General features: G+C 46.3%; 3 protein-coding genes across 3 annotated transcripts in view; 2 read left to right on the forward strand and 1 right to left on the reverse strand.

Moving 5' to 3' along the window:
- Positions 1-298: 298 nt before the first annotated feature.
- On the reverse strand, positions 299-3,033 carry LOC118775002 (beta-crystallin A1-like). Its single transcript, XM_036524670.1, has 5 exons — positions 2,995-3,033; positions 2,472-2,590; positions 1,728-1,869; positions 852-994; positions 299-502 (listed from the first exon to the last, which is right to left on the reverse strand). The coding sequence occupies exons 1-5, from the start codon at positions 3,031-3,033 to the stop codon at positions 355-357; spliced, it is 591 nt and encodes a 196-aa protein (XP_036380563.1). The 3' UTR covers positions 299-354.
- Positions 3,034-9,408: 6,375 nt separating this feature from the next.
- Positions 9,409-12,504, forward strand: LOC118775308 (beta-crystallin B1-like). Its single transcript, XM_036525168.1, has 5 exons — positions 9,409-9,477; positions 10,121-10,239; positions 11,095-11,227; positions 11,551-11,693; positions 12,330-12,504. The coding sequence occupies exons 1-5, from the start codon at positions 9,409-9,411 to the stop codon at positions 12,502-12,504; spliced, it is 639 nt and encodes a 212-aa protein (XP_036381061.1).
- A 2,083-nt stretch (positions 12,505-14,587) lies between these two features.
- The window catches only part of unc119b (unc-119 homolog b (C. elegans)), a 29,705-nt gene continuing 21,470 nt past the window's right edge, over positions 14,588-22,822 (forward strand). The window contains exon 1 of the mRNA XM_036524859.1: positions 14,588-15,256. Coding sequence (XP_036380752.1) covers positions 14,956-15,256 — 301 coding nt within the window. The 5' untranslated portion in view covers positions 14,588-14,955. The remainder of the gene's footprint in view (positions 15,257-22,822) is intronic.

A 22,822-nucleotide genomic window follows, 5' to 3' on the forward strand; every position in this document is an offset into this window, starting at 1 on the left:
TGATGATGATGGTGATGATGATGATGGTGATAGTGATGGTAAAAAGGGGGATGAAGAGGAGCACAGTCTGAGGTATCTCATCATACTATACAGACACTTTTTGTTGTTTCTCCTGGTGTTTCTCTTTCTCTCTCTCTCGCTTTCTCTCACTCTCTCTTTCTCTCTCTCTCTCTCTCTCTCTATTTCTGTCTCTGTTCTTCTTTGTGGTGGTGGAGGAAGCTCAGAAGACTTTTGGGCACAAGATGGTCAGCCTGCGGTCCTTGAGCTCTAACTGGACCAGCGGAGCTGGGAGAGGAAGGATGGAGGAGGAGGAGGAGGAAGAAGGAGAGCTGGGGGGAGAGGAGGGCGTGGCACTCAGTGCTGGATCCGGCGGATGGACTGGATCTGGAAAGTCTGGGCGTGGGTGCCCCACTCCCTGTAGTGTTTGTACTCGCCACCATGGCAGTCACACTCCATGATGTACTGGTAGCCACGGTACCCAGGGAACTGATAGCACACCCAGCTAATGAAAGAGGGAAGGGAATCAATCAGATGCATGCTCTCAGGGTTCTGGAATCTCTTCCAGGCAAGCACTTGCAAGCCACAGCGACTCTTTCAGACAGATCAGTATGAAATATGTACCATGTTGGGATTTACTGATGATGCTGATTTTATGCATTCAAAGTCAGGTGCATTTTTAAAAGTGCTATTTTTTCCTGCCATGATCAAAAATGTCACAGACAATCCTGATCACAAGAAGATCTTGCAATCCTTTTCAGAGGGTGGGGTGCATTACTGCCCCTCTGCAAATATACAGATCTCAGATCAGTTTATCCTCATCCTCATCCTCATCAAGGATCAGTCATACTCACGCTCCGCTCTGGATCTGCATGGAACCAATCTCATTGTTGCACCAGCCCATGGCCTGCAGGGAAGGGTAGTCATCGCAGATCTCCCACTGGCGACCCGTGAAGTTCTCCCCCTCGAACAGCACCATCTTGCTCTCCTTGTGGCTCTGAGAAACAGCAGCACAAAACCGTTGCTGTTAAAAAGGCTCAACACACCACAAACAACTGCACTGCATACTATTTACAAAGTCACTAGTCAAACCTGAATACATGAAAGTGTGGTGTGCAAAAATGTGCACAGTTTTTATAACAATAAGATCACACAGCAATAATTTTCATGGGCATCAAGGAAAGAAGGTAATACAAACAGGTGCTGCAAACAGGTTTGTTTTCGGCTAAAGTTGGCACACTGATAAGAAACATTTGTTCATATCGCTGAACACTCAAATTATGCTGGTTAAATCCTGAGCAGTTACAGAAGTGATTCAGGCAGATTAAATTTATGAGAGAGGTTAAGTATTATTTTCGATAAAGAGAATCCCTTACAGTTGCACAAGTTGTAAGCCTTGGCAAGAGGCTGGTTTGTAAGCATGGCAGTTGCCAGTGGAACATTCCCTTTAAATTGTGACATCAGCAACCTTCTTTTGTCTGGAGCACTTATTTGTCCTGACAACAGGATAGCCACAATGGCCAGGGGCGAAGCAGAGTCTTTGTTTCAATTCAAATGTAATCCTCCGCACACCACAGAAGCTGCCATGCTTCTAGAATGCTGACTGGAACAATGGACAGAATGTCTGCCCGCGGGCCAAACGGAATATTCTGCCAGTCTAGTGTCTGTGCATCTGTGGTGGTCCCTGCCTGACCTGTCTGAGCTAGCAGGAAGCAGGAAGTGGCACTCACAGCAGAGCAGATGGGCCGGAATGACATCATCCTTTCAATGTGGTAGGCGTTGCTGCCACTCCATGCCTCCCAGCGGGGGTAGTCTCCCCTCTCCAGGACGAACTGCTGCCCGCAGAAGCTGGAGTGCTCATAGCCCACCCAGCTGCACGGACACGCGGATGGACAGACAGACACACAGGTATATAGAAGGGTGAGGAGCCGACCTCTTTACCTGAAGCACAACCACCATGGGATGTCTGTGTGTAATGATTATGAGTTATCTAGATGGCATCATGGAGTCTCTGTTTAGTCTTCATGTTAATGCATTTCATGAAAAAAGAATCCACACATTTTCAGGCACCAAATAATAAGTTTCAGGTTTGAGCCCCATGCATGACAGTACTGTTGGGACCAGTCCTTAACATTATTGGCTCTAGTAAAGAGCTAACTGTATGAGTGGAAACAATAGGGGATGTACAGTACGTCATGCTGTCTGCAAAGCCAGTGATGTAATGATTACATGATAAATGCTGATCATAGTTCAGTTTAGGTGCTTTTGATTTGTCTCAGTAACAGCCCCAGCTGGATTCAGGTAAATGTGGTCCAGTTATAACTGCCTATATTGCCAGTTACAATATGCATGCCTGATGACTGTGGAGAAAACTGGGTCACTTAGTCACCCCCAGGGAGTGACACATTGGAATCCAGGCACACTAATGCCCTCACACCCCAGGTTTAGGGAGCAGATAAAAGCGGGTGACTTACGCCCCACACTCCACCTTTACGGAGCGGATGTTGTCCATGCCGCACTCCATGATGTTCTGACAGCTGTTGGTGAACTCCATGCGCCTCCCCTGGAAGTACTCCTGATCGTAGACTGTGATCTGGAACAGAACACACACACACACACACACACACATCAGTTATAAAATAGTTTGTAATTGATGAACTGATGACACTTGAAATATGTGTTGTCCATATTGACATGCATTTAAAATATACTCTTTACATTGTAGATATTGTCATATTTAATCATATATTTCCATGATACTTCCACTTTCCTTATGTTTCAGAGGCAGTCAATATCACAGTAACGACCCCATCATCATCTGTGGATTAAATATATCTACACATAAAGAATGATCTGGTAAATTTATATGATTAAATTATTAATTTTTCAGAAGCCTTTGTTCAAGTTAATCTCCAGAGCAAAATGTTTCTTTGAAGCTGAGTTGGATTGTCTTAATTATGATAATTAAGGCATGTTTCAGGGGCACGTCACACTCACCTTCCACGGTCCCATCGGCATAGGGTTTGTCATAGCCATGGTGTTCGATGTCTCAGCACTGTTCTCAGACCTGTAGGTCGCACCCAAGAGACACATGCATTACATTACCACTCAACGCAAGACAGAGACCCCGGACCATCAACTCTTGCTATGTTGCCTTGCCAGAATGCATCACCATCATGAATAACACTCGGTGGAATGAGAGACCGGACTTCCTGCAGCATAAAGGTTGCAAGTTCAAATCCTGGGTGGGACAAAGCTGCTGTGCCCCTGAGATAGCTAAAGCTCGGGAAGGCTTCAGTGAAATGCCCAACTGTTTAAGGAGATAATGTGATTCTGAGAGCCGTGAAGGTCACCCAGCGATATGGTATCTGCCGAACAATAAAAATGAAATGAAAAATAAAATAACCTACTGAGCTGTGTAAGACTAACTGAAAGACTTTCACAGAATTAACAAATTAGATTATCTTATGGTACTATATATATGTAATATATATACATATTTTCATACAGTGTGCTACATCCATAGTATTCACACACATTAACCATGTAACTGCATGAAGTGCCTGCTGCCTAATGATATGAAACAGAGCGAGTTTTCAGCACCAAAGGCTAGCATGTCATTTAAGCTTCTTTTCAACTAGAGGCCAAAGCACTGCTATCACATTACTATTAAGCACCATGAAGCCCAGCATTGTCACAAAGCTACCAGCGATAGCCGCTCCTGCAGGGCAAACACTGTGTCTGCAGACTGTGTCCCTGTAAGCTGTCAATGGCACAGACCGCAGCAATGTCTTTGAAAACGTCACCGTTATTTTAGCACTGTTGTGTAAGTGTAGATGTTTCTGCGCTGTAAGGGTATATGCGAATGTGTCTCTACTCCGTGTACACAGACTGCTCTTGCATAAAGTGCCTGAATGCTGCCTTGAATCTCCAGTGGTGGATCAAATGCTTGCCTGAGGGAAATCTCACTGGCACGCTAACCTGTTCATGTGTCACCCTCCCAGCTAAACCAGGACACTCAGCAGAAAGAAGAGAGAGCAATGGGCAGAACGAGTGAGATGGAGGGCTTACCTGACCTACCCAAAATTAAAATCAGCGGTATGAGGCGCGGGGTTCCACAGAGTGGTCTCCTGACCGGGGGTGAGAGGGGTTATTTATACCCATCTGATGTGAAAGGGGCGTGTGGACCGGGCCCCGGACAGTGTCAGCACATTGCTTTGGCCTCCATTGTTCCCGGCTCAGCCTTGGGCTTTGCCTCCCATCCAACACAAAGAGGCCTTCAGTGAGCCAGGGGCAGGATGGCCTATCACCCAACGCCCCAAAGGGAGCCCAGCTGACCCCCCAAACAGAGACTGAACACCAGTGATACCTAAAATACAGTGTACCCTTCCATAGAGAGACACGTCATCCTAAAGGAGTGTGTGTGTGTGTGTGTGTGTGTGTGTGTGTCTGTGTGTCTGTGTCTGTGTGTATGTGTGTGATTTTATGACTACATTATTCCAATGACAATAAGTTGTGAAATAATTAACTGTTTTTACAGTCCGTACATAAAATTATGTTTATGAAAGTGGCAATAATAGATGTATACAGTAGGTCTGCTGATCACATGGATTCTCTCACTTTCCAGTACATTTCTCCTACCACAAATACGCTGTCACCACAGCAAGCCTCTCTTCTTGTTGTAATCAAATCCATTCCATCTATTGTAGCATTCTGTATTCTAGCAGTATCACCCCATACTCATTTTTTTCGGAGATGTTTACAACAATTGCTTTGAAACAGCACAGCGGATATTTAACTGCATCGCTCTCTGCATCGCATTGCTGTGGGGGGAGTGTGTGTGTGTGTGGGGAGGGGGGGGGGGGGGGTCCATAGCATTGAGCCCTCACATAAACCCTGCCCTGCCATGACGTGCTTGGCACACTCTGAAGTTTGATGCTCCTGCTACACTCTCCCTGTGTGGCAAAACAGCCCCATGTCAGGGTTGAAAGTAACGTTGCGGACGTTCACCACGTCAGCATTTGTGCCGACTGGCACATTTCTGAAAGTCAGACGCTCCACAGCTGAGCTGCACCACAAATGGACTTCCTCTCTAAACACGTACATTTCCATGCCAAGCTACGGGTCAGACAAGACACGGCCAGACCCACAAAGTATTTCTAAAATGGTTCTCACATGTGTACATGAATATGGAATGGAAATATGATAAATAAGAGGGTGGAAGAAAGTAGAGAGGGAAGGAGTGATAAAATTCAGTACAATGTCTCACTGTGCATCATCTCTTCTCTCTCTCTCTCTCTCTCTCTTTCTCTCCCTGTGGAGAATATGACCCCCTGAATCAGTTCTCCAGCTGCTGCTGATAACTCTACAGTTCAGTTCTACAGATAACTGTTCTATAGTTCATCCACTGCTGTCCTTACCAACTCTGATTGGCAAACATAAAGCACTGTGCACATTACCCTTTGAAAGAGTAGTATTCTATGCGCTAGAGTACAAAATAAAAACATACATTTTCATCACATTACTGCTATTAGGAACATTCAGATTATGACCATTTTCATTCACATATTTGCATATGTGCATATATGCACACAATGCATATACTTTGGCTTCCAATGAAAAATGTAAAAGCCCTCTTTATCAACAAAAACAGATGCAATTATTTACAAACATCTTTGGTGTCAGAGGTATGTTCTCATAAAGGCAGAACCATGCTTTTTCCCTCAAACTAACATAAGATGGTAGTCATTGGTGGTGTAACAGGTGAAGCCAGTAACAACAGATTAAAAGGTCATGCCCAAAAACAGTGTCATTTACAGTGAAAAGCACAAAGCAGCTGACCTGGAACCAGAAACAAAGTGTTGGGATCAGACATCTGAACAAGTTCATTTTGGATTATAGACCAGCCATCAGGGGCCAGTCTCAGGCAATAGGCAAACATAACAATGCTTAACAGAGGTGCTGATGGGAAATGTAGTCCAAAGATCCGGTGAAATTGCCGCCAAGCTTGCAAAAATAAGGACTTCAGCTCCACTGAGCACCGCTATGAAGTGTCTGTCTGTATCTGCCCTTTGACTATACCCTTTGGTGTGGATGTGAAACGTGGCAGCTTGGCTGGTATGTGGGGGGGGGGGGGGTCTACGGTGTCAGGGACAAAGGCAGCAGTGCTCTGTGAGAGCTATGGCTGGACGAGCAGTTTCTTGGCGATGTTTTTTGGCCCTTTCCTGGTGCAGTCACATGGACGGGATCATCCCTGACTGTCACTCAGAGGCATGGGGCCCCTATAAAAAAACAGTCCACTGATCGTTACTCCAAAGAGCTGTTGAGATCGTCATGGATACCACCAGAGCAGTCTCCTGAGAGAGGCGCAGGAAGTCCTGCTGTTCGACAGGATGCCTGCATTTAGAGCACTGAATCCACGGATGGTCTGTTTTCACCTGGTTGCTTGCCTTCCCCCTGTGACACGAATGGAGTGCACCAAATTGCCCGGGGAGCTCAGAAGAACTCTCCATTGGATTCACAGCTTCAAATCGCCAATGTGCGTCAATGCGTTCATTTTGTCACTCCAGGAAGAGGATAGCAAGCGGATATTAGAGCTCTGTGTCTGTTTTTTTTTTTTTTTTAACAATCTCAATATGACACCATAAAAGCCATCAGATGGCTGTCGAGGACCAGGGAATTCATTTATATATTTATGGGAAGGCTATTATTTCATGTGAGAGGGGCAATGACTCCTTCAATGTTGCTGGTCTCTGCTGCCAGTCCCCAGCAGGTACTTTGAGCCTCTCCTCTCTCCTCGAATGCAAATTGCATTACTGGGTTTGTATGAGAGTTCAATTATCATCGAGTTGGTCAGAAAACCATGGAAGATTTTCGAATTTGCTTGCTTTATTGGATAAATTTTACACAAAGTGGCTTCAGTCTGGATTCCCGCTGTAGTAAAGGTGAGAAGCAAAGCGTATATTGTAAAGTTGTGGCTGGACTTTAACACCGTGTAAGTGTGACTTTAACACTGACACTAGCACAGGGATCATGACGACACACAGCCCCCCCAAACCCAGGAACCCAAACCTCAGCTGAGCCTGTGGAGGCCAGGTAGTGCTCAGAATCAGTAAGCTGCGGGTTTGTCGGTCAAATTAAAAAACATGACAAAAAATGAGTGACAAAACAGATGCATGAGTGTTAGCGAGAAACAGCAGGTAGCTGTCATCACTCAACCTGCAATGCAGACTGACCAACCAGCAAGCACACAAAGCAAACAAAAGAAGAAACAATAACCACAAACAAATCCAACCGACACATTCATGAGGTGCCACAAGCAATGCTGCAGGCTAACAAAACAACACCCCCCAGCTCACCTCACCTCGACCCCTGAATTCTGCACCCTGCATCACATGCACACACACACACACACACACGCGCATGCACACACACACATACACATACAAACACAAACATGCACATACATGCACACACGCACACACACACTCACACACACACATCCACACACAAACATGGACATACATGCACACACACACACATGCACGCACACACACTCACACACACATACACATACAAACACACACACACATACACACAAACATGCACATATATGTGCGCACACACACACACACATACACACACAAACATGCACATACATGCGTGCACACACACACACAGACACACGCTCACAGACCCACATGCACGTACACACACACAGACCCACACACACACACACACACACACACACACACACACACACACACACACACATGCACGCACAATGGATGTGGTGCAGTGACCCCTGAGCTCAGCACATTGCGCTGCCCACAGTGTGTGTGCGGAGGGGTGGGGGGGGAGTGTGTCAGTGAGGGTGTGTGCTTTCTGCTGATAAAGGGAGCTGCTGGGCAGATAGATGCACCACAAAGAGATACCCAGAGTCAGCAGAGCTAGGGGATATCAGTGCCCCCCCAAACCGAACCCACCCCAACCCCCCATTTCCATAAACTTCCATGTATTCAGTGATGATTGCTGTCATATGGGGCGTTGGTAAACAGCGTGGGATATAAATGTATATAAAACGCACCCGTGGCACATAAACCCAGTTTGGCTTCGGCCCGTCTAACCCCTCCTCTTTCACCTGGAACCTTCAGGTGAGATTCTGCTATGGGGGGTGGGGGCATGGTGAGGAGGAGAGGGTTGGATGGGGGGTGGGTGGTGGTGTCAGGCGATTTGGGAGCTGCTGGTCCAAAATCAAGGATTTTCAGCCAAGGGTGACCCATCGTAGTTACCCTGGGTGTCTCCCTTGACAAGCCGCCAGGGATGATCCACAGGCTGGCGTGAGAGGCACAACACTCCGGAGTTCCATCCAACCTGATCGATTACAAGAGAGGAGCTCTTTCGGGTGGTCGTGCTGTGTCCCACAGGCCTGCATGTCTAGTATGTCCCTTTTTCAAAGGTGCTGCCTACCCTGGATCCAGGAGATTTAAGTGGCTGGAAAACAAAGGCATCTGAGTAATGTGTGCCACACAGGACCTTTCCTCAGGTGTGAGGATGAAAAAGTGTTCAGAGGTATTAAGCAGCAGGTGTGGGAACTTTACCGTGCCTGCATAACATGCTGACCACCCTGGCAGAGTCTGACTGGTCAGAGCTGAAGCTAATATGTCATAATTGGTTAACTGGTTCCATCTGGCAGGTTGTGCCAGAATAGCCCAAACACCCACTCAAAATCCTCTGAGGAGTTGAGTGGTTATCCTCTTGAGGGGTGTGCGAGACGGACCCGTTTTACCGGGGGAAAAGCGTAGCGGAATCTAGTTTGTTTTGACCCGGGTGTCGAGGGCACCCGGGGCGGCACGATACGGCATCTCTGTGCCAGTTAGGCTGGAACAAGTCCGATCCAAACCCCGCCAGCTCGCTCAAGTGCGGAATTACCTGAGTCTGCAGTGTGCCGCCAAGCTCAACGCTCAGCCTGTCTGTAGCGTAAATCTATCTTTACTGGTAAAATTTTTAAAAAAAAAACATTGAGTTTTGGCCTAAGGCTTCATCACAGGCAACAGGCAAGGCCCTGTTTGATATGGGAAATCTGAAATGTAGGCAAAACCAGTGAGGCACAATCACAGCATTCAATGGGTGATACAAAATGGGTCCAATGTGTGCAGTTTGAAGCCTGACATGAAGCTTGTCAGTGACACACGTCTCCATGCAGAGTCAGGCCTGATGAAGTCTTTAGTCAGGAGATTTTGCCTCCGGTGAGGGACTGGCTACACAAACAGCCCACATATTGCACACCGTGTCAAAACAGAGAGGCTGTTGCCCGGGAAATGGGTGTCTGTCGCACGGCTCTTGACGACACCTGGGTAACAAGGGTGGTGTCTCTTTCTCCTGCGTGTCGCTGTTTCAGGGCTTCCTGCCATGGCTCACTCCGGGACTCAGGGCAGCGTGGGCAGCCACGGCACCACCATCGCCGTGCGTATCTACAAAGTAAGTCTACACCGTCTCTGCACCCACTGTGCAATGTTACAAAGATCTGCCCTGTCTGCGCAGACGCAGTACACCAGCTCAGCAATGCTACAACACTGAGATCTTCCCTGTCTGTGCAGACGCAGTACACCAGCTGAGCAATGTTACAACACTGAGAGCTGCCCTGTCTGCGCAGACGCAGTACACCAGCTGAGCAATGTTACAACACTGAGAGCTGCCCTGTCTGCGCAGACGCAGTACACCAGCTGAGCAATGTTACAACGCTGAGATCTGCTCCATCTGCGCAGCAGGGGACAGACATTCCATCACATTACAGCCTTCACAATTCATGCAGAAGATGATGGGGTGCTTGCAAGCTTGACTTGCATGCAGATGCTTGCAGATTCCTGACGTGGGCCACTGCTGAGGAGTGCTGCCTGCACTGCCTCAGCAAACAGTCATTAGGTAATGACAGCAGATCTCTTTGAACTAATTTGATGAAAAAATGGATTTCCCAACGAAATAGTCAAAGTTAGCAGTACTTACACACACAGTGTCCTGCCTACCTGTGTATTCCAGGTGAAGGCTGTTGTGAGATCACCTGGCATGCTCCCAGCGGCAGCAGTGAGGGTCTTTCAAAATCCTCTCTGCTCTCTGTTTCCAGATCTGCCTCTTTGAGAAGGAGAACTTCCAGGGCCGTCATGTAGAGCTGAAGGGGGAGTGTGCTAATCTGTGTGAGCGAGGCTTAGGAAGGGTCGGCTCTATCAAGGTGGACTGCGGACCGTGAGTGCTCGTTCCCCACACACCCCCAAAACCCTCACTCGCACGCACACACACACACTCCCAAATGCCCACACAAAATAAATTAGATGTTGTGTTTATCTTTTATTGCCTCATCCATCCTTTGACCAAAAACTTGGGAAAACATACTGCAAAGCCCATAATGGTTCCGCTCACGTAATTACTCAGCTCAAGGTTTCCACCTGCTGGTCACATGAGGAATTACATGTGAGGTGAGCTGTGTTTCTCCACCGCTGACATACATGGCAAAAGCACTACGAATGCATCCTCACTAAAGGCTGAGAGCATGGCAGGGTGTCCTGTCCTGGTCCTGGGGGAACAGTGAAAGAGTGTGGTTTTTCTCCAAATGCTTGCAATTGATTAGGTTGAGCTGTTGATTGAATACTTGTCTGGGTTGGACATCACAATGCAGTTATCTACGTTAAGACACCTTTGAGAGAGAAATGTCTTGTCCGAATGCCTTTGTTATGTAATGAATTCACTCTGACGTGCTGAGACTGAGAGAACAAGCTCCAAACTGTGAGTGCCTCGGAGAGAATGCCTGATAGACGGAGAGCCTGAATGTATGTTTGCTCATAGGGAGATACAGAGAACAGCGTTTGTCCAACATGCTTTTGTTAATGTGCTGACCGTGCTTTAATACGTGATACCAAGTACACCCTTTCCAGTGCTTTTAGGAGCAAATATGATACAACCATGACCATAAAATGACTGCTAAGAAATCGTGATCAATTCAACCATGACCAGGAATGGTGTGACTGTGATGAGACTGTGGACATAATGTGACCGTAATGTAACCGTGATCGACGTGACCGCGTCGTGGCATGTCTCTCGCAGCTGGGTGGCGTTTGAGCAGCAGAATCTGATGGGCGAAATGTTCGTGCTGGAGAAGGGGGAATACCCGCGCTGGGATTCCTGGACCAACAGTCACCGCTGCGACCAGCTCATGTCCATCAGGCCAATCCGCGTGGTGAGTGACAGCCGGGTCCAGGTTCAAACCCACCTCTCTCCAGGCCCAAAGACATGGCTCAGCACAGCCTGACCGCATGATTCAGCATGGGACCCAACCCTTGTAAAGAGGATAACAATAGAAATGATCATGATGAGCAGGATGGTGGTTATGATAATGATGATGATGATGATGATGATGATCATCATCATCATCATCATCATCATCATCATTATTATAGCCAACATGACAATGTTGGCTATAATAATATTAACAACAACAATAATAATCACTGTAATCATAATAATTATAACAGTGACATTAATGGCTTCATCTCTTGGCAGGAGGGACAGGAGCACAAGATCTGCCTGTTTGACTGCTTCAACTGCGAGGGCCGCAAGATGGAGGTGTGTGATGAGGACATCCCCAGTCTGTGGGCTTACGACTTCCAGGACCGAGTGAGCAGCATCCAGGTCACCGGCGGAGCGTGAGTCCTGCCCCACGGCAGCCTGTCTGCCGCACAGCCCCAGTGTCCTAACCATTCAGCACTGCAGTCTCAAAGCAGGACACACAAGCTCACCCACAGCCCAGTCTGATCAAATACATACAGGTGGTGTGAATACTATGGATGTGTGTTGTAAAAATAGGGTGAAATCTTTACTTGGTAGATGGCCGTATTTTGATCCAGATTTAACTAAGAAGATTTTGCATGGGGTGCTGTTGGTTTAGCTGTTGGTATTTTGAGCAAGATGCTGTAGCTTAATTCCCTTATGGCATGTCGCCCTTGTACTGTTGAATAACCTGTACTGCCTGCAAATATCCAATTGTATGAATTATTAACGAGTAGAAATGTAAGCTATCTAACTAATTGAGGGAAATTGCAAAGTAAATATATAACAGTTATGCACATAGTAGAAGAGGTCAATACATTGTTGTGATGTGTTGATTTAATCACTTTGAAAGTGATTATAACCAAGCTCACTGCTGTTCCAACCCTAATTCCCATGGCCCATTCCACTGCTGCAGTTCTTTCTCTCCCTTCTTCTCTCTCTCCCCTCTTCTCTCTGTCTCCCTCCCTTCCTCTGTATCTTTCCTGCTCTCTCTCTCTCTCTCCTGTTCACAGGTGGGTGGGGTATCAGTACCCAGGCTACAGGGGCTATCAGTACCTGTTTGAAAACGGTACCTACAACCACTGGAACAAATGGGGCGCCCCGGACCCGCAGATTCAGTCGCTCCGCAGGGTGAAGGACATGCTGACGCACCGGCGCGGCTGCTTCGAGGGCGAGGCGGCGAAGTGAGCGGGACCGCGGGTCTCCAGCTCTCCAAAACTGTCACCTCCACATCACCGTGACCACTGACGTCCCTCTGTGACCTCTGCTCCAGGCTGCAGCCCAGCATGCGTGTCTGCTGTGCTAGACAAGAACAGAATTAGCAACAATGACGATTTTGATGATGATGACTTTGATGATGATGATGATGATGACGATGAGAATGATGACGGTGATGACGATTGATGATGATGACAATGATAATGAAATTATTTCGTTGGTCGGGGTTTTTTGTTGAAAAATTCAAAACAATAATAGGGTTACCAAAAAATGTACTTGAAAAAAATTTTAAAAATGTAATTTTTGGAAAGAAGAAATGGTGTTTTTGGTATTTTGTTGTGTTTGTTTGTTTGGTGCAGTCTCTTCAACATATTATATACCTATATTATCTCTACACCTGCTTTTGAGCCTCATGATACATCATAAAAATAAGATTATTAATCTTGCTGTCCTCCCTTATCGTTGGACAGAATTTTAAAAAGTGCAGTGCTCCAAGCTGACATGGCTGCTCTGTGCAAGCCCTGATTTCAGCACATCAACCTGAGGGAAAAATGTTGCGCTGAGAGACTCCCCCCCCCCCCCCCCCCCCCCGGGTCATCCCCAGCCTCATTGTGCCCCTGCTGCTACAGAGATGATGTGACACCACTTCCCTGCTGTCTCAGAGCAGCTTCCCCTGGACACCATTGGGCAAGCCCTCTTCTTCTCTGTGATTGGACGAGCCCGGAGAGCCCTGCTACGGCCGCATGCTTCTCGTGGATGCTACCGTCTGGAGGGCAGATAGTGTTACACGGATTTCGATCTGTTTGTTCTGCTTACTGATGAAAATAAAGACGATAAACACTCAGAGGCCTCAAGGCCACGCACACTTTAACTCCTTCCCAATCTCTTCCTGCCTGAATTCTCCCTCACACATGGGTTTGACTTCATATTTGACGTCATATTTTCAAATCTCTGTTACAGACATTGTTTTACTGACTCATTGGTCTGAACCTTTCAGTTAAGATTAAAGATGATCCAGAGTTATTGCACTGAAAAGACTTGCTATATTATAAACAAAGGCACAGAGGCATATCTGTTTTCCATGTACCCTCTTCAGAAATAATTAACCAGCCACCAAATGATGACTAAGGAAGCACCATGCAAATATTATGGAATTTAAAAAAGGTTCAGGTAATTAAATGTTTATGTTTGGTCCTTGCCCAGTTGCAAAGGCGAGGGCGTAGACTAACCATGAGACGCAAACACATTCAGCTTTGACATCAAATGTCTTGCTATGAACTCCTCACTTCTCAAGAAAATCTTGAAGAAAACCGATGAGTGGTGTACGTTCAGCTCCGCAGCGCACCCTATTGGTGACGCGCTCATCCAGTCTCAAAGGTCTATACCGTTGTGCTGTGTTTGTCTGTAGCGTTTTATCACTAATATAGTTTCACAAAACGAGTCTACCCTGGAGTGTGTATACATGGACTGTATATGATTATATTTTACTGTAATGTAAATTACTCTCAGCGTATGCTAACATAAACCAGTGTCCGTCGATTCTTACCCGTAACCTACATTCTTACAGGCTACATATAACCTGGGAAAAATATGTCTAATGATGAAAATGACCACTTTTACTCCCTCAAATATAGAATGAACGTAACATATTCAACATATTCAAAATATTTGCTTAGATTCTTTATTGATATTGATTGTATTTTAGACAGAATCGTTTGTTTGCGCCATAATTAAACATACAAGCTATGTGCATTTAACATGTATGTTTTACGTTGAAAGGTACATTGATACGAAAATTGTCTTTGGTGCCCTGTACGATTGATTTCGGTGGAAACTAATGACCTGTAGGATGCAACGAACCATCCATTAGGTGACTAATAGTGTGAAATGCACTGAGCCACAGAAAAAAAAAAGTAGCGCAACTTCTTAGCGCTTCCTGCAAACATCAAAACGGGCCGTACCACAAGTCAGCGAGGGGTGATGTGACAACAGACCGTGATAAAAAATCTGCAATTATCCATGCATGAAGGTCGTCAAGTTCACCCCGGACACACTGAGAGAGCGTGAGCAGGCCACGGTTTCAACCTGTGGTGTTATGAAGTATTATGCGGCTTTCTCTTCACAAAACCGTGCCGTCCAACTCGTCCTTTCCCCGAGGGAAACCGAACAACACATCTAGTGCAAGTCTTGTCTCAGAGTAACTGTTTCGTGCGGAGTAGACCGACCGCCTGCCTAGTGCCTACTCAGAAGACAGAGGTGTTGGAGACTCCGCTCAGCGCGCGCAAGGGGACAGCGAGCTGCACGCGCCGGGAAGATCGGAAAGGAGAGGGGATTTAAATCTAAAGACCGATTGAGCGCGCGAGGGAGGGAGAGAGGCTGTTTTGTGTCCTGCTAGGCTGTTAGGGGGAGGAGGGACGGAGAATGAGCTATTCTTGTACCAGCAGAGAGGCTGTCTGCAATAGCCAGGACGCATCTAGCGCTAAGAAACCAAGTAGCAGTAATCCGTGCAGTAGCAGCGGCGGAGACACCGGCGGCAGCAACAACGGCAATAGTTCCCGCGGCAGCCAGGCGAACACGAGCCCGAAACCACCAGCGGCGATGAAAGTAAAGAAAGGCTGTAACTCCACAGACGTGGGGGTCCCGGTTACCACGGAGGAAGAATTGCTCAGACACTCAGTAATTACCCCTGAGGATGTACTTGGGTTACAGAAGATCACCGAAAGTAAGTTGCTGAACGCAGGCACACAAGCACACATAAACTGCACGAACCCAGATGTCTGATAAACGGTGCTAGAAATGTTCCTGAGCCGTGTCTAGCAGGGCTGGCGCCCTGGAGCTCCTTCCGCTCTGCAGCAGTTATGATGCTAATGCACTGTTGTTCTCTGTCCGAGACATTGTTACCGATCGGCTATGGTTTCCACTTACAATAACCCGTCTGCATTTATTGATACGCGGCTAGTTTTGTACTAATATAGAGAAACGTTGTATGCTGGTTCGCATTCCGAAGAGCGATGTTATCGTCGGTCTCAGTCACGGATGAGCTGTGTGACATGTTCTAGAATAGGGCACGTTTCCGACTGAAGTGGTTGTCAATACAATAATGCCATGGTAATGCATTCAATGGCATCACTTGTAGCGCCACCACCATTTCTACGAACGGCAGAAATGACATTTCTGACGACGCTGTTACCTGGTTTCATCCCTCGGTATTGCACCGTGAGAAGAGAGCATCTGAATATCTGAACCACCCGCTGCCTGTTGTTACGATTGGTATAGAATTACGCAACGAGATATTTCTGTAGCTAGCTGTTTAATAACTTGCATGGATGACTCTAATCGCCTTTCGTGACCATGGAGAAATGAGATTCTGTCGAAGGCCGAATTCACTACTAAAATATTTCCTTCTCTTTTTATGTATATGGACTTCTTCGGTAGGACACGACAGTACATACCGTCGTGATATAAATGTGAGGCACGGCGGTGCGGTTAGTGAGTTAAAGCTGTGCTATTACCTGTAAATTTAACTTCCTTCAAGGTGTCTCTGTGTACAGCTTTCTCTTAAGGTCTTTAAGACATTATGGGGAAGCCTTTTAAAGCACTAATTAACAGTGGGGGCTAAAACTGGTATGGTACAGCTAGCGGGCTTTCGTGGGCGTTTCAAAAGCGTCTTGAGCAGAATGGGTTTGTAATCTTGTGAAGCGTGAATGGAAGACGGAGACACGATTCCCGTTATGAAATTCATATGTGGTCACACGGTCTGTCTGACTGCATACATCACATATGGTAGTCTACCTGAGCATTACCCGAAGTCACTGTATCTCTTGAGGTTTTGGACAAACGTTAACAGGAAGAGATATAAACCGTGCTGCAGCCTATTTCCTTCTCTCACATGTAGATACTTGAACTCACACACACACACACACACACACACATATTGTGCACCCAAAGAGAGAGTGGCATCTTGTAAGCGCAGAGTCAATCCACAGCAGAGGGGCTATATCTGGCCATCTTTGACTCCTTTTCAGGATTAGGTAACAGGTGGTCAGCTGGGTGCAGCCTGAGGCCAGCTCTGACTATTTAAAGACCTACGTAAGACCTTACACAACGAGCTGTCTCACAGCAGGTCCCACTCCGCTGTCCCCAGCACTGGGCACGGTACGACCAACCCCCGACTCCTCCTGTCACGGCAGACAGCGCGTGGACATTTGTTTTGCCATTGTGTCTGTCTTTGGCACCCCCCAGTGAAGGGGGACACACCCTTTGTTGGGTTCTTTCTTTGACAGCAGGTATGGGGAGGGAGGGGCCGGGAAAGGGGGTCCATGTTTATGCTTATGAGTCCTTCTGTCAGCCCTTCCTGGGTTTGGATGATTTGAGACAAACAGCTCTTATCAGCCATAGGCCAGGGCAGGCGGTTCTGCCAAGTGGGCACTGACTGCTGGGTGGTTGTGACACCCAGGGGGGCAGTGAGGGCATTGGGCTGGGGGTGGGGGGGGGAGAGGTATGAGAGGAGGATGGCAGTGCCCCGCCAGCCTCCGGTGCTGTTATTTGCTACAGGGGTTTCCTGGCAGAAGTCCTGCAGACAGAGCAACTTATACTTGTTTGTCCAGCTGGATGTTTGTTGCAGTTCAGGAGTGGCTGACATGAGGGCACCCACCTGAGAATCAAACCTGCATCCTTCAGGTCTCAGTCTGACCTCCTTCAGTACCACACCATTTGGTAGCATCCCCTGCCAGCCAGCCAGCTCTCTCTAAAGGGGTGCTCCTGGGCCACTCTGGAAGGGGGTGTCTGCATCTTAGTACTGGTGAATGGAGCTGGGTGCCATGGCAGTCACATGGTGTTTGCTCTGTTGTGTTCTTGGCTGCCCTTTTGAGCTCCTCCAACTGTGTTCTGGGTTTGGCCGTGGGAGTTTGTGACATCATCGAACAGCCGTATTTGTATCTAAATATAATTATTTCCACAGTGAAATTGATTTTGTATATACACTGTAGAATATAGTGTAAAACATGAAAAATTATAATTCATTTATAACTTATTATTTAAATAAAATATTAAAAAAATACATAATCAATATGTTTTACATGAAAGTGGCAATAATTTGAGATGAATGCAATTCTCTGATACACTCGCACATTGCTATTTTCCACACTGTAAGTCACTCAGTGCACTACAGTGGAGTGGGCACTCATTGGAGGATAGGTGCTACTTCATTGACATCATCCAAGCAACTTGCAGGTACCTGACCAAACACCTGAGTTTTGTAATGGGGAGACCCTGGTTGACCTTCCTACCTCTGTTCCTGGCAGAGCGAAGCAAATGTTGTTGCACCTGTGGGGGCCCCTGCTTGTTGTTGGCCAATGACACAGCCAGTGATAAACCCCAACTGTGGGGCTCAGCCTGAGCGGAAAGCAAACACCTTGCTAAATGAGCCAGGACCCCTCCATCCATTTACTTTATAATCTTACTATAATCTGGAATATATTACTTTAACATGCGTTTTTCAGCTGCAGAGAAGGAACTGGGGTTGTACCCAGGTGGCTGAGGATTTACCTCCCCAGGTGAGGTACTGCTGTAGCACCTTTGATCAAGGTACTTATCTTGAATTACTTCAACAATTATGCGGCTGTGTGAATGAACAACGTAAGATGGCAGCTCTCAGTAAGTTATGAGAGCTGCCATCTGGCTGATATAATGTAAGATTCAAGTGTATATATGCAATGTAACACACATTCTCCGCATGTTAAAGTAATATATTCCAGATTATAGTAAGATTATAAAGTAAATGGATGGAGGGGTCCTGGCTCATTTAGCAAGGTGTTTGCTTTCCGCTCAGGCTGAGCCCCACAGTTGGGGTTTATCACTGGCTGTGTCATTGGCCAACAACAAGCAGGGGCCCCCACAGGTGCAACAACATTTGCTTCGCTCTGCCAGGAACAGAGGTAGGAAGGTCAACCAGGGTCTCCCCATTACAAAACTCAGGTGTTTGGTCAGGTACCTGCAAGTTGCTTGGATGATGTCAATGAAGTAGCACCTATCCTCCAATGAGTGCCCACTCCACTGTAGTGCACTGAGTGACTTACAGTGTGGAAAATAGCAATGTGCGAGTGTATCAGAGAATTGCATTCATCTCAAATTATTGCCACTTTCATGTAAAACATATTGATTATGTATTTTTTTAATATTTTATTTAAATAATAAGTTATAAATGAATTATAATTTTTCATGTTTTACACTATATTCTACAGTGTATATACAAAATCAATTTCACTGTGGAAATAATTATATTTAAATATAATCCAGACCAGTGCTCTGTTATCTGAAGGAGAATTTGTGCGTAAATTCTAACAAACAGGCTGTACTTAGTCACTGTGTTACACAATACATGAGGCTCTTGCCGTTGGCTGATTTGCATCAGTACATTGTTTTTATACTGAAAATGTGATTGTTTTTGTCAGGGACGAGTGATCCTTTGGGCATAAGCCTTTATTGTCACCCCTATGCAATACGGCCCGGGTACTTCTCTCCATTCGCCTGTGTCTCTAGGTGGAGTGCCGTAATCTGCTGTCCTCCTGCAGAGTAGTCTTGCCGCTTAACAGACCCTACAGCACCAGAGGGTACAAACTCAGTTTTCCAGTGCCGTGGTGATGGAGCCATATTGGATTCGATACAGATTTTTTGGTTCCTTTTCCCTGCCAGTCCGTTTCAAGGGAGGAAGGGTGAATTTAGTTACTGTAAGGACGTTCACTGAAGCATGTGTATGTTAAATGTCTTCCATTCATGCTGAAGTGCTGCATACATATGTGTTAATACATGATGTTACTGTGGGACTGGGTGAGGGTGTGGTGTTATTTATCCTCAGTTTCAGAACGAATTATAGAGTTGAAGTGGAGATGAGAGAAGTCAGTAAGTGAGCCTCTGCTGTCTTGGGTGTTGGACACAGAGAGCAGAGAAAGACTGTTTAAATCAGACCAAGCAGCTCTGTGAGCTCAGTGTGCTTAGAGCAGGCCAGGAAAGGGAACCCGCCATTAACAGTCACTAACTCTATAATACGTCTGAATGGTTTCTAATAATAACAATGGTGATATTCATAAACATTAGCATGACAAACACTATAATAACAATAGTAATAACATTAGTCTGCTCAGCACGACTCGTGTTCTTGGGGCCATGGCAGCCTCTGTCCTGCTAAAAGAGTAACAGAGAGAGGAATCTGAAGTCCAAGGTGGAGGAGGCTGTCTGGGGCTGCGCCATGTGTCATGTGACCAGGGTGATGACCTATTCAAGAGGAGGAAAGTGACAGAGGAATTTTTTCCGGCTAGGGAGTGTGCCATCATGGATGCAGTGTCACTGATTTGTCGGAATAATTTCCTCTGTTGTATGAAAAAATGCAAAAACACAAGGAACAGGGGCTCCTGAGTGACTCAGTCAGCAAGGCTCTCGTCTTGCGTGGAAGCCGAGCCCTATGACTTGGGTTATCCTACAGCAATGACTGGGGCCCACAGCAGTGGGTAGGTCAGCCAGGCATTCCTTGTTTTGCTGCCATCAGGAACCCTGTGACTTGTGGGGCACCTGTGAGTTACTTGGATGATGTCAATGGAGTAGCAGCTATACTCCAAAGTATATCAGAGGACCGTATTCACCTTGACTCTGGTGGTGGGATGAGCTTTAGTAGAGACTGGCGATTACCAAACCTGGGTGAGAAAGGGAGAAAGACAAGGAGTGAAAAGGAGAAAACCAGCAGTGGTGTGATGGTGTGGGGAAAACCAAATGGTTTTGCCAGAATTGTCCATTTTTCTGAAATGTTTGTTAGGTGGATGTAAGAGTTCTACTGTCTGTCTGTTCCCCTGTGTGTGGCAGGGCTCCCCATCGGAGTTGGGATCAATTCCACATCACTGCAGTCAATTCGTCATTTCCTGTGAGTTTCAGTTCATTCTCAGTATTGATTTAATTGAAATTGAACTGACCAAAGCTCTTCTTTCTGTTGCCGTAGAGGTGGGACAGTTTTGGGGGGAGGTCCAACTACCTGTGATTGGCAGGACACACTTGACCTCTGACCTCTGAAAAGCAGTAGTTCAGTGATAGCCATTGGTCTCTGGTGCTCTGCCTCAGAGTCTGTTGTGACCAAACCTGCAAAAACTTGGAGAGCTCATGCTGTTCCTGTGCTCAAAACCTTCCGGAAGTCCACAAATGGTGATGGTGATAAGCGTTTTAAAGTGATGCCATTTGCTACTTGCATGAACAGACATGGAAAACGCACCACCCCCGGCCAACACCACACCAGGTCTGCCAGGAAAAGTGGTCACTGTGCATTCACAGAGTATCGACTGGCAGACATCGCAAGATTTCACAGTGGAAGCACACGGTGGCTGGAAGCAGCGTGATGGCTGACATTTTTCAGACTGGGGATCTCAACATAAAAAGGCAAATGGTTTAACAGCGCACATGAACGCATGCCGTACTGCCAGTTCAAGCTTTATCAGTGTAATGAATATTTATCCTAATTATCTGACATATTCTGTGTCTGTCCCTCTCTTTTAATGACAGATAAACTGCTCTGGAGAGTGGATTCTGCATTGATTACTTTAATGGGAGAGCAGTTTTACACCGGCCTCTTGTCTGACTATATTTTGTGTGGACTGGTGTCACCAGCAGATTTGAGTTTTAATTAAAATTGATCTGTTTCTCCTGTTGAAGTCAGCCCACAGCAGCTGTGGCCCAGATGGAGCATGGCTGCTCATCTCACAGCGCTTAAAACGCTCTTTAAATGTACGGTAAATAGAACCAGCAGATTGGAGCACTCCTACTGCATGTTAAACCACTGTCTCCACAGTTTTCATTCCTTTGTGTTCATTTTATTTTTTTTGTGTGTATTGTGGCCAGCTGTATGTTCTTGATTTACTTAAATTGTGGTTTGCGATTTCGTTTACAATATTATTCTATAGATATGTGAACTTGCTGGACAAAATAAAATAATAATAACCATCGTTATTATCACCATCTATCTATGTCAACGATGAACGCGTCTGCTAATGCATTATCTGTTGCGATTTAAGTTGCCCTGGGTAGGTGTATATGCTAGTAATAGTAATGATAACCATAAATATTATCACAATATTATCATAATTGAAGTATATGTCAGGGACGTCATCGACCTGGTTAATACTGAGACAACATCACGACCGTGGAAAACGCTGTATCCAAACATTTAGAGTGAAACGGCAGTCTGAAAAGGCAGCCCGCTGTCCTGGTTCTCCGCATGTCCTTCGGGAGAAAAGCCTAGTATTTTCTCTGGCCTGACACGGTGTCTCATCAGTCACATAGCCGGCGCAGGCAAGGCGAAAGAAACGCATCTTCCGTCCCTCCGCGTAAAAAAAAAAAAAAAAAAAAAAAACGAGCCAAGCTGCCTGCCGGCATTGAGTCATACTGACATGCGTGTGTTTCAGCCTGTCAGGATGGGAATGCATTCAAATGGGCCAACGCAATTCGGTACTATGCCGGGTCGGGACTGATACTCAACCGAGTAGCTGATGTTACAGACCGCTTGTGTATGTTTATTTTTCGAGCGGGCTTATCGCCCGTCCACACGCCGCGCTGAGAATAAACTGCAGCCCCGAGGAACCGGAGGGAAGCCGCGAGACCTTTTCCCTCCGTTCTATTTTCTGTCCCTGCCCGCGAGGCCGAGCGCAATATTGCGGCTCCCTCCACCCCCAGATAAGATGGATTTTCTCCCATGTAAAGAACTAAACCGGATTAAAGAGGATGAGCTCGAGCAGGGGGAACGCCTTTCACCCGTTTCTCCCTTTTTCTTCTTTAGGGGCAATTCATTAATTAGAGCACTTGTTTTTTTTTTTCTAATATAAAGCCTCCCGAATTCAACTAAACAAATACATTTTCCTTCAACGCAAATTATCCTGTACTTTTCTGTGCAGCAAGCTAAATTCTCACCTCGTCAGTGACGATAACGAGGCAGTGTGTGTGATTCTCATCTCATTGATAAACATTCATGTGTCCGCTGCACTTAATCTGTGAGTGATCTCTTCTGAATCTGTGAAATCGTCATACCAGCTGGGTTTGCACATCATTTCTACCGAGTGAAAGTGTGTGGGAGTAAATCACATGTTGCTACATACGAAAAGTCAGATCACAAATGGAGCGTGGTTGTATTACATTCTTTATTCTCTCAGACGCTCTTACCCGGCGTGAACACAGCTCACGTTTTCATTGCTCCATTTATAGGGCTGGATATTCACCGAAGCAGGTTTCCGTGAATGACCTCGCTCAAGGATAAATA

This window comes from Megalops cyprinoides, chromosome 3, assembly GCF_013368585.1.
Source record: "Megalops cyprinoides isolate fMegCyp1 chromosome 3, fMegCyp1.pri, whole genome shotgun sequence".
NCBI classification, from domain to species: domain Eukaryota; kingdom Metazoa; phylum Chordata; class Actinopteri; order Elopiformes; family Megalopidae; genus Megalops; species Megalops cyprinoides.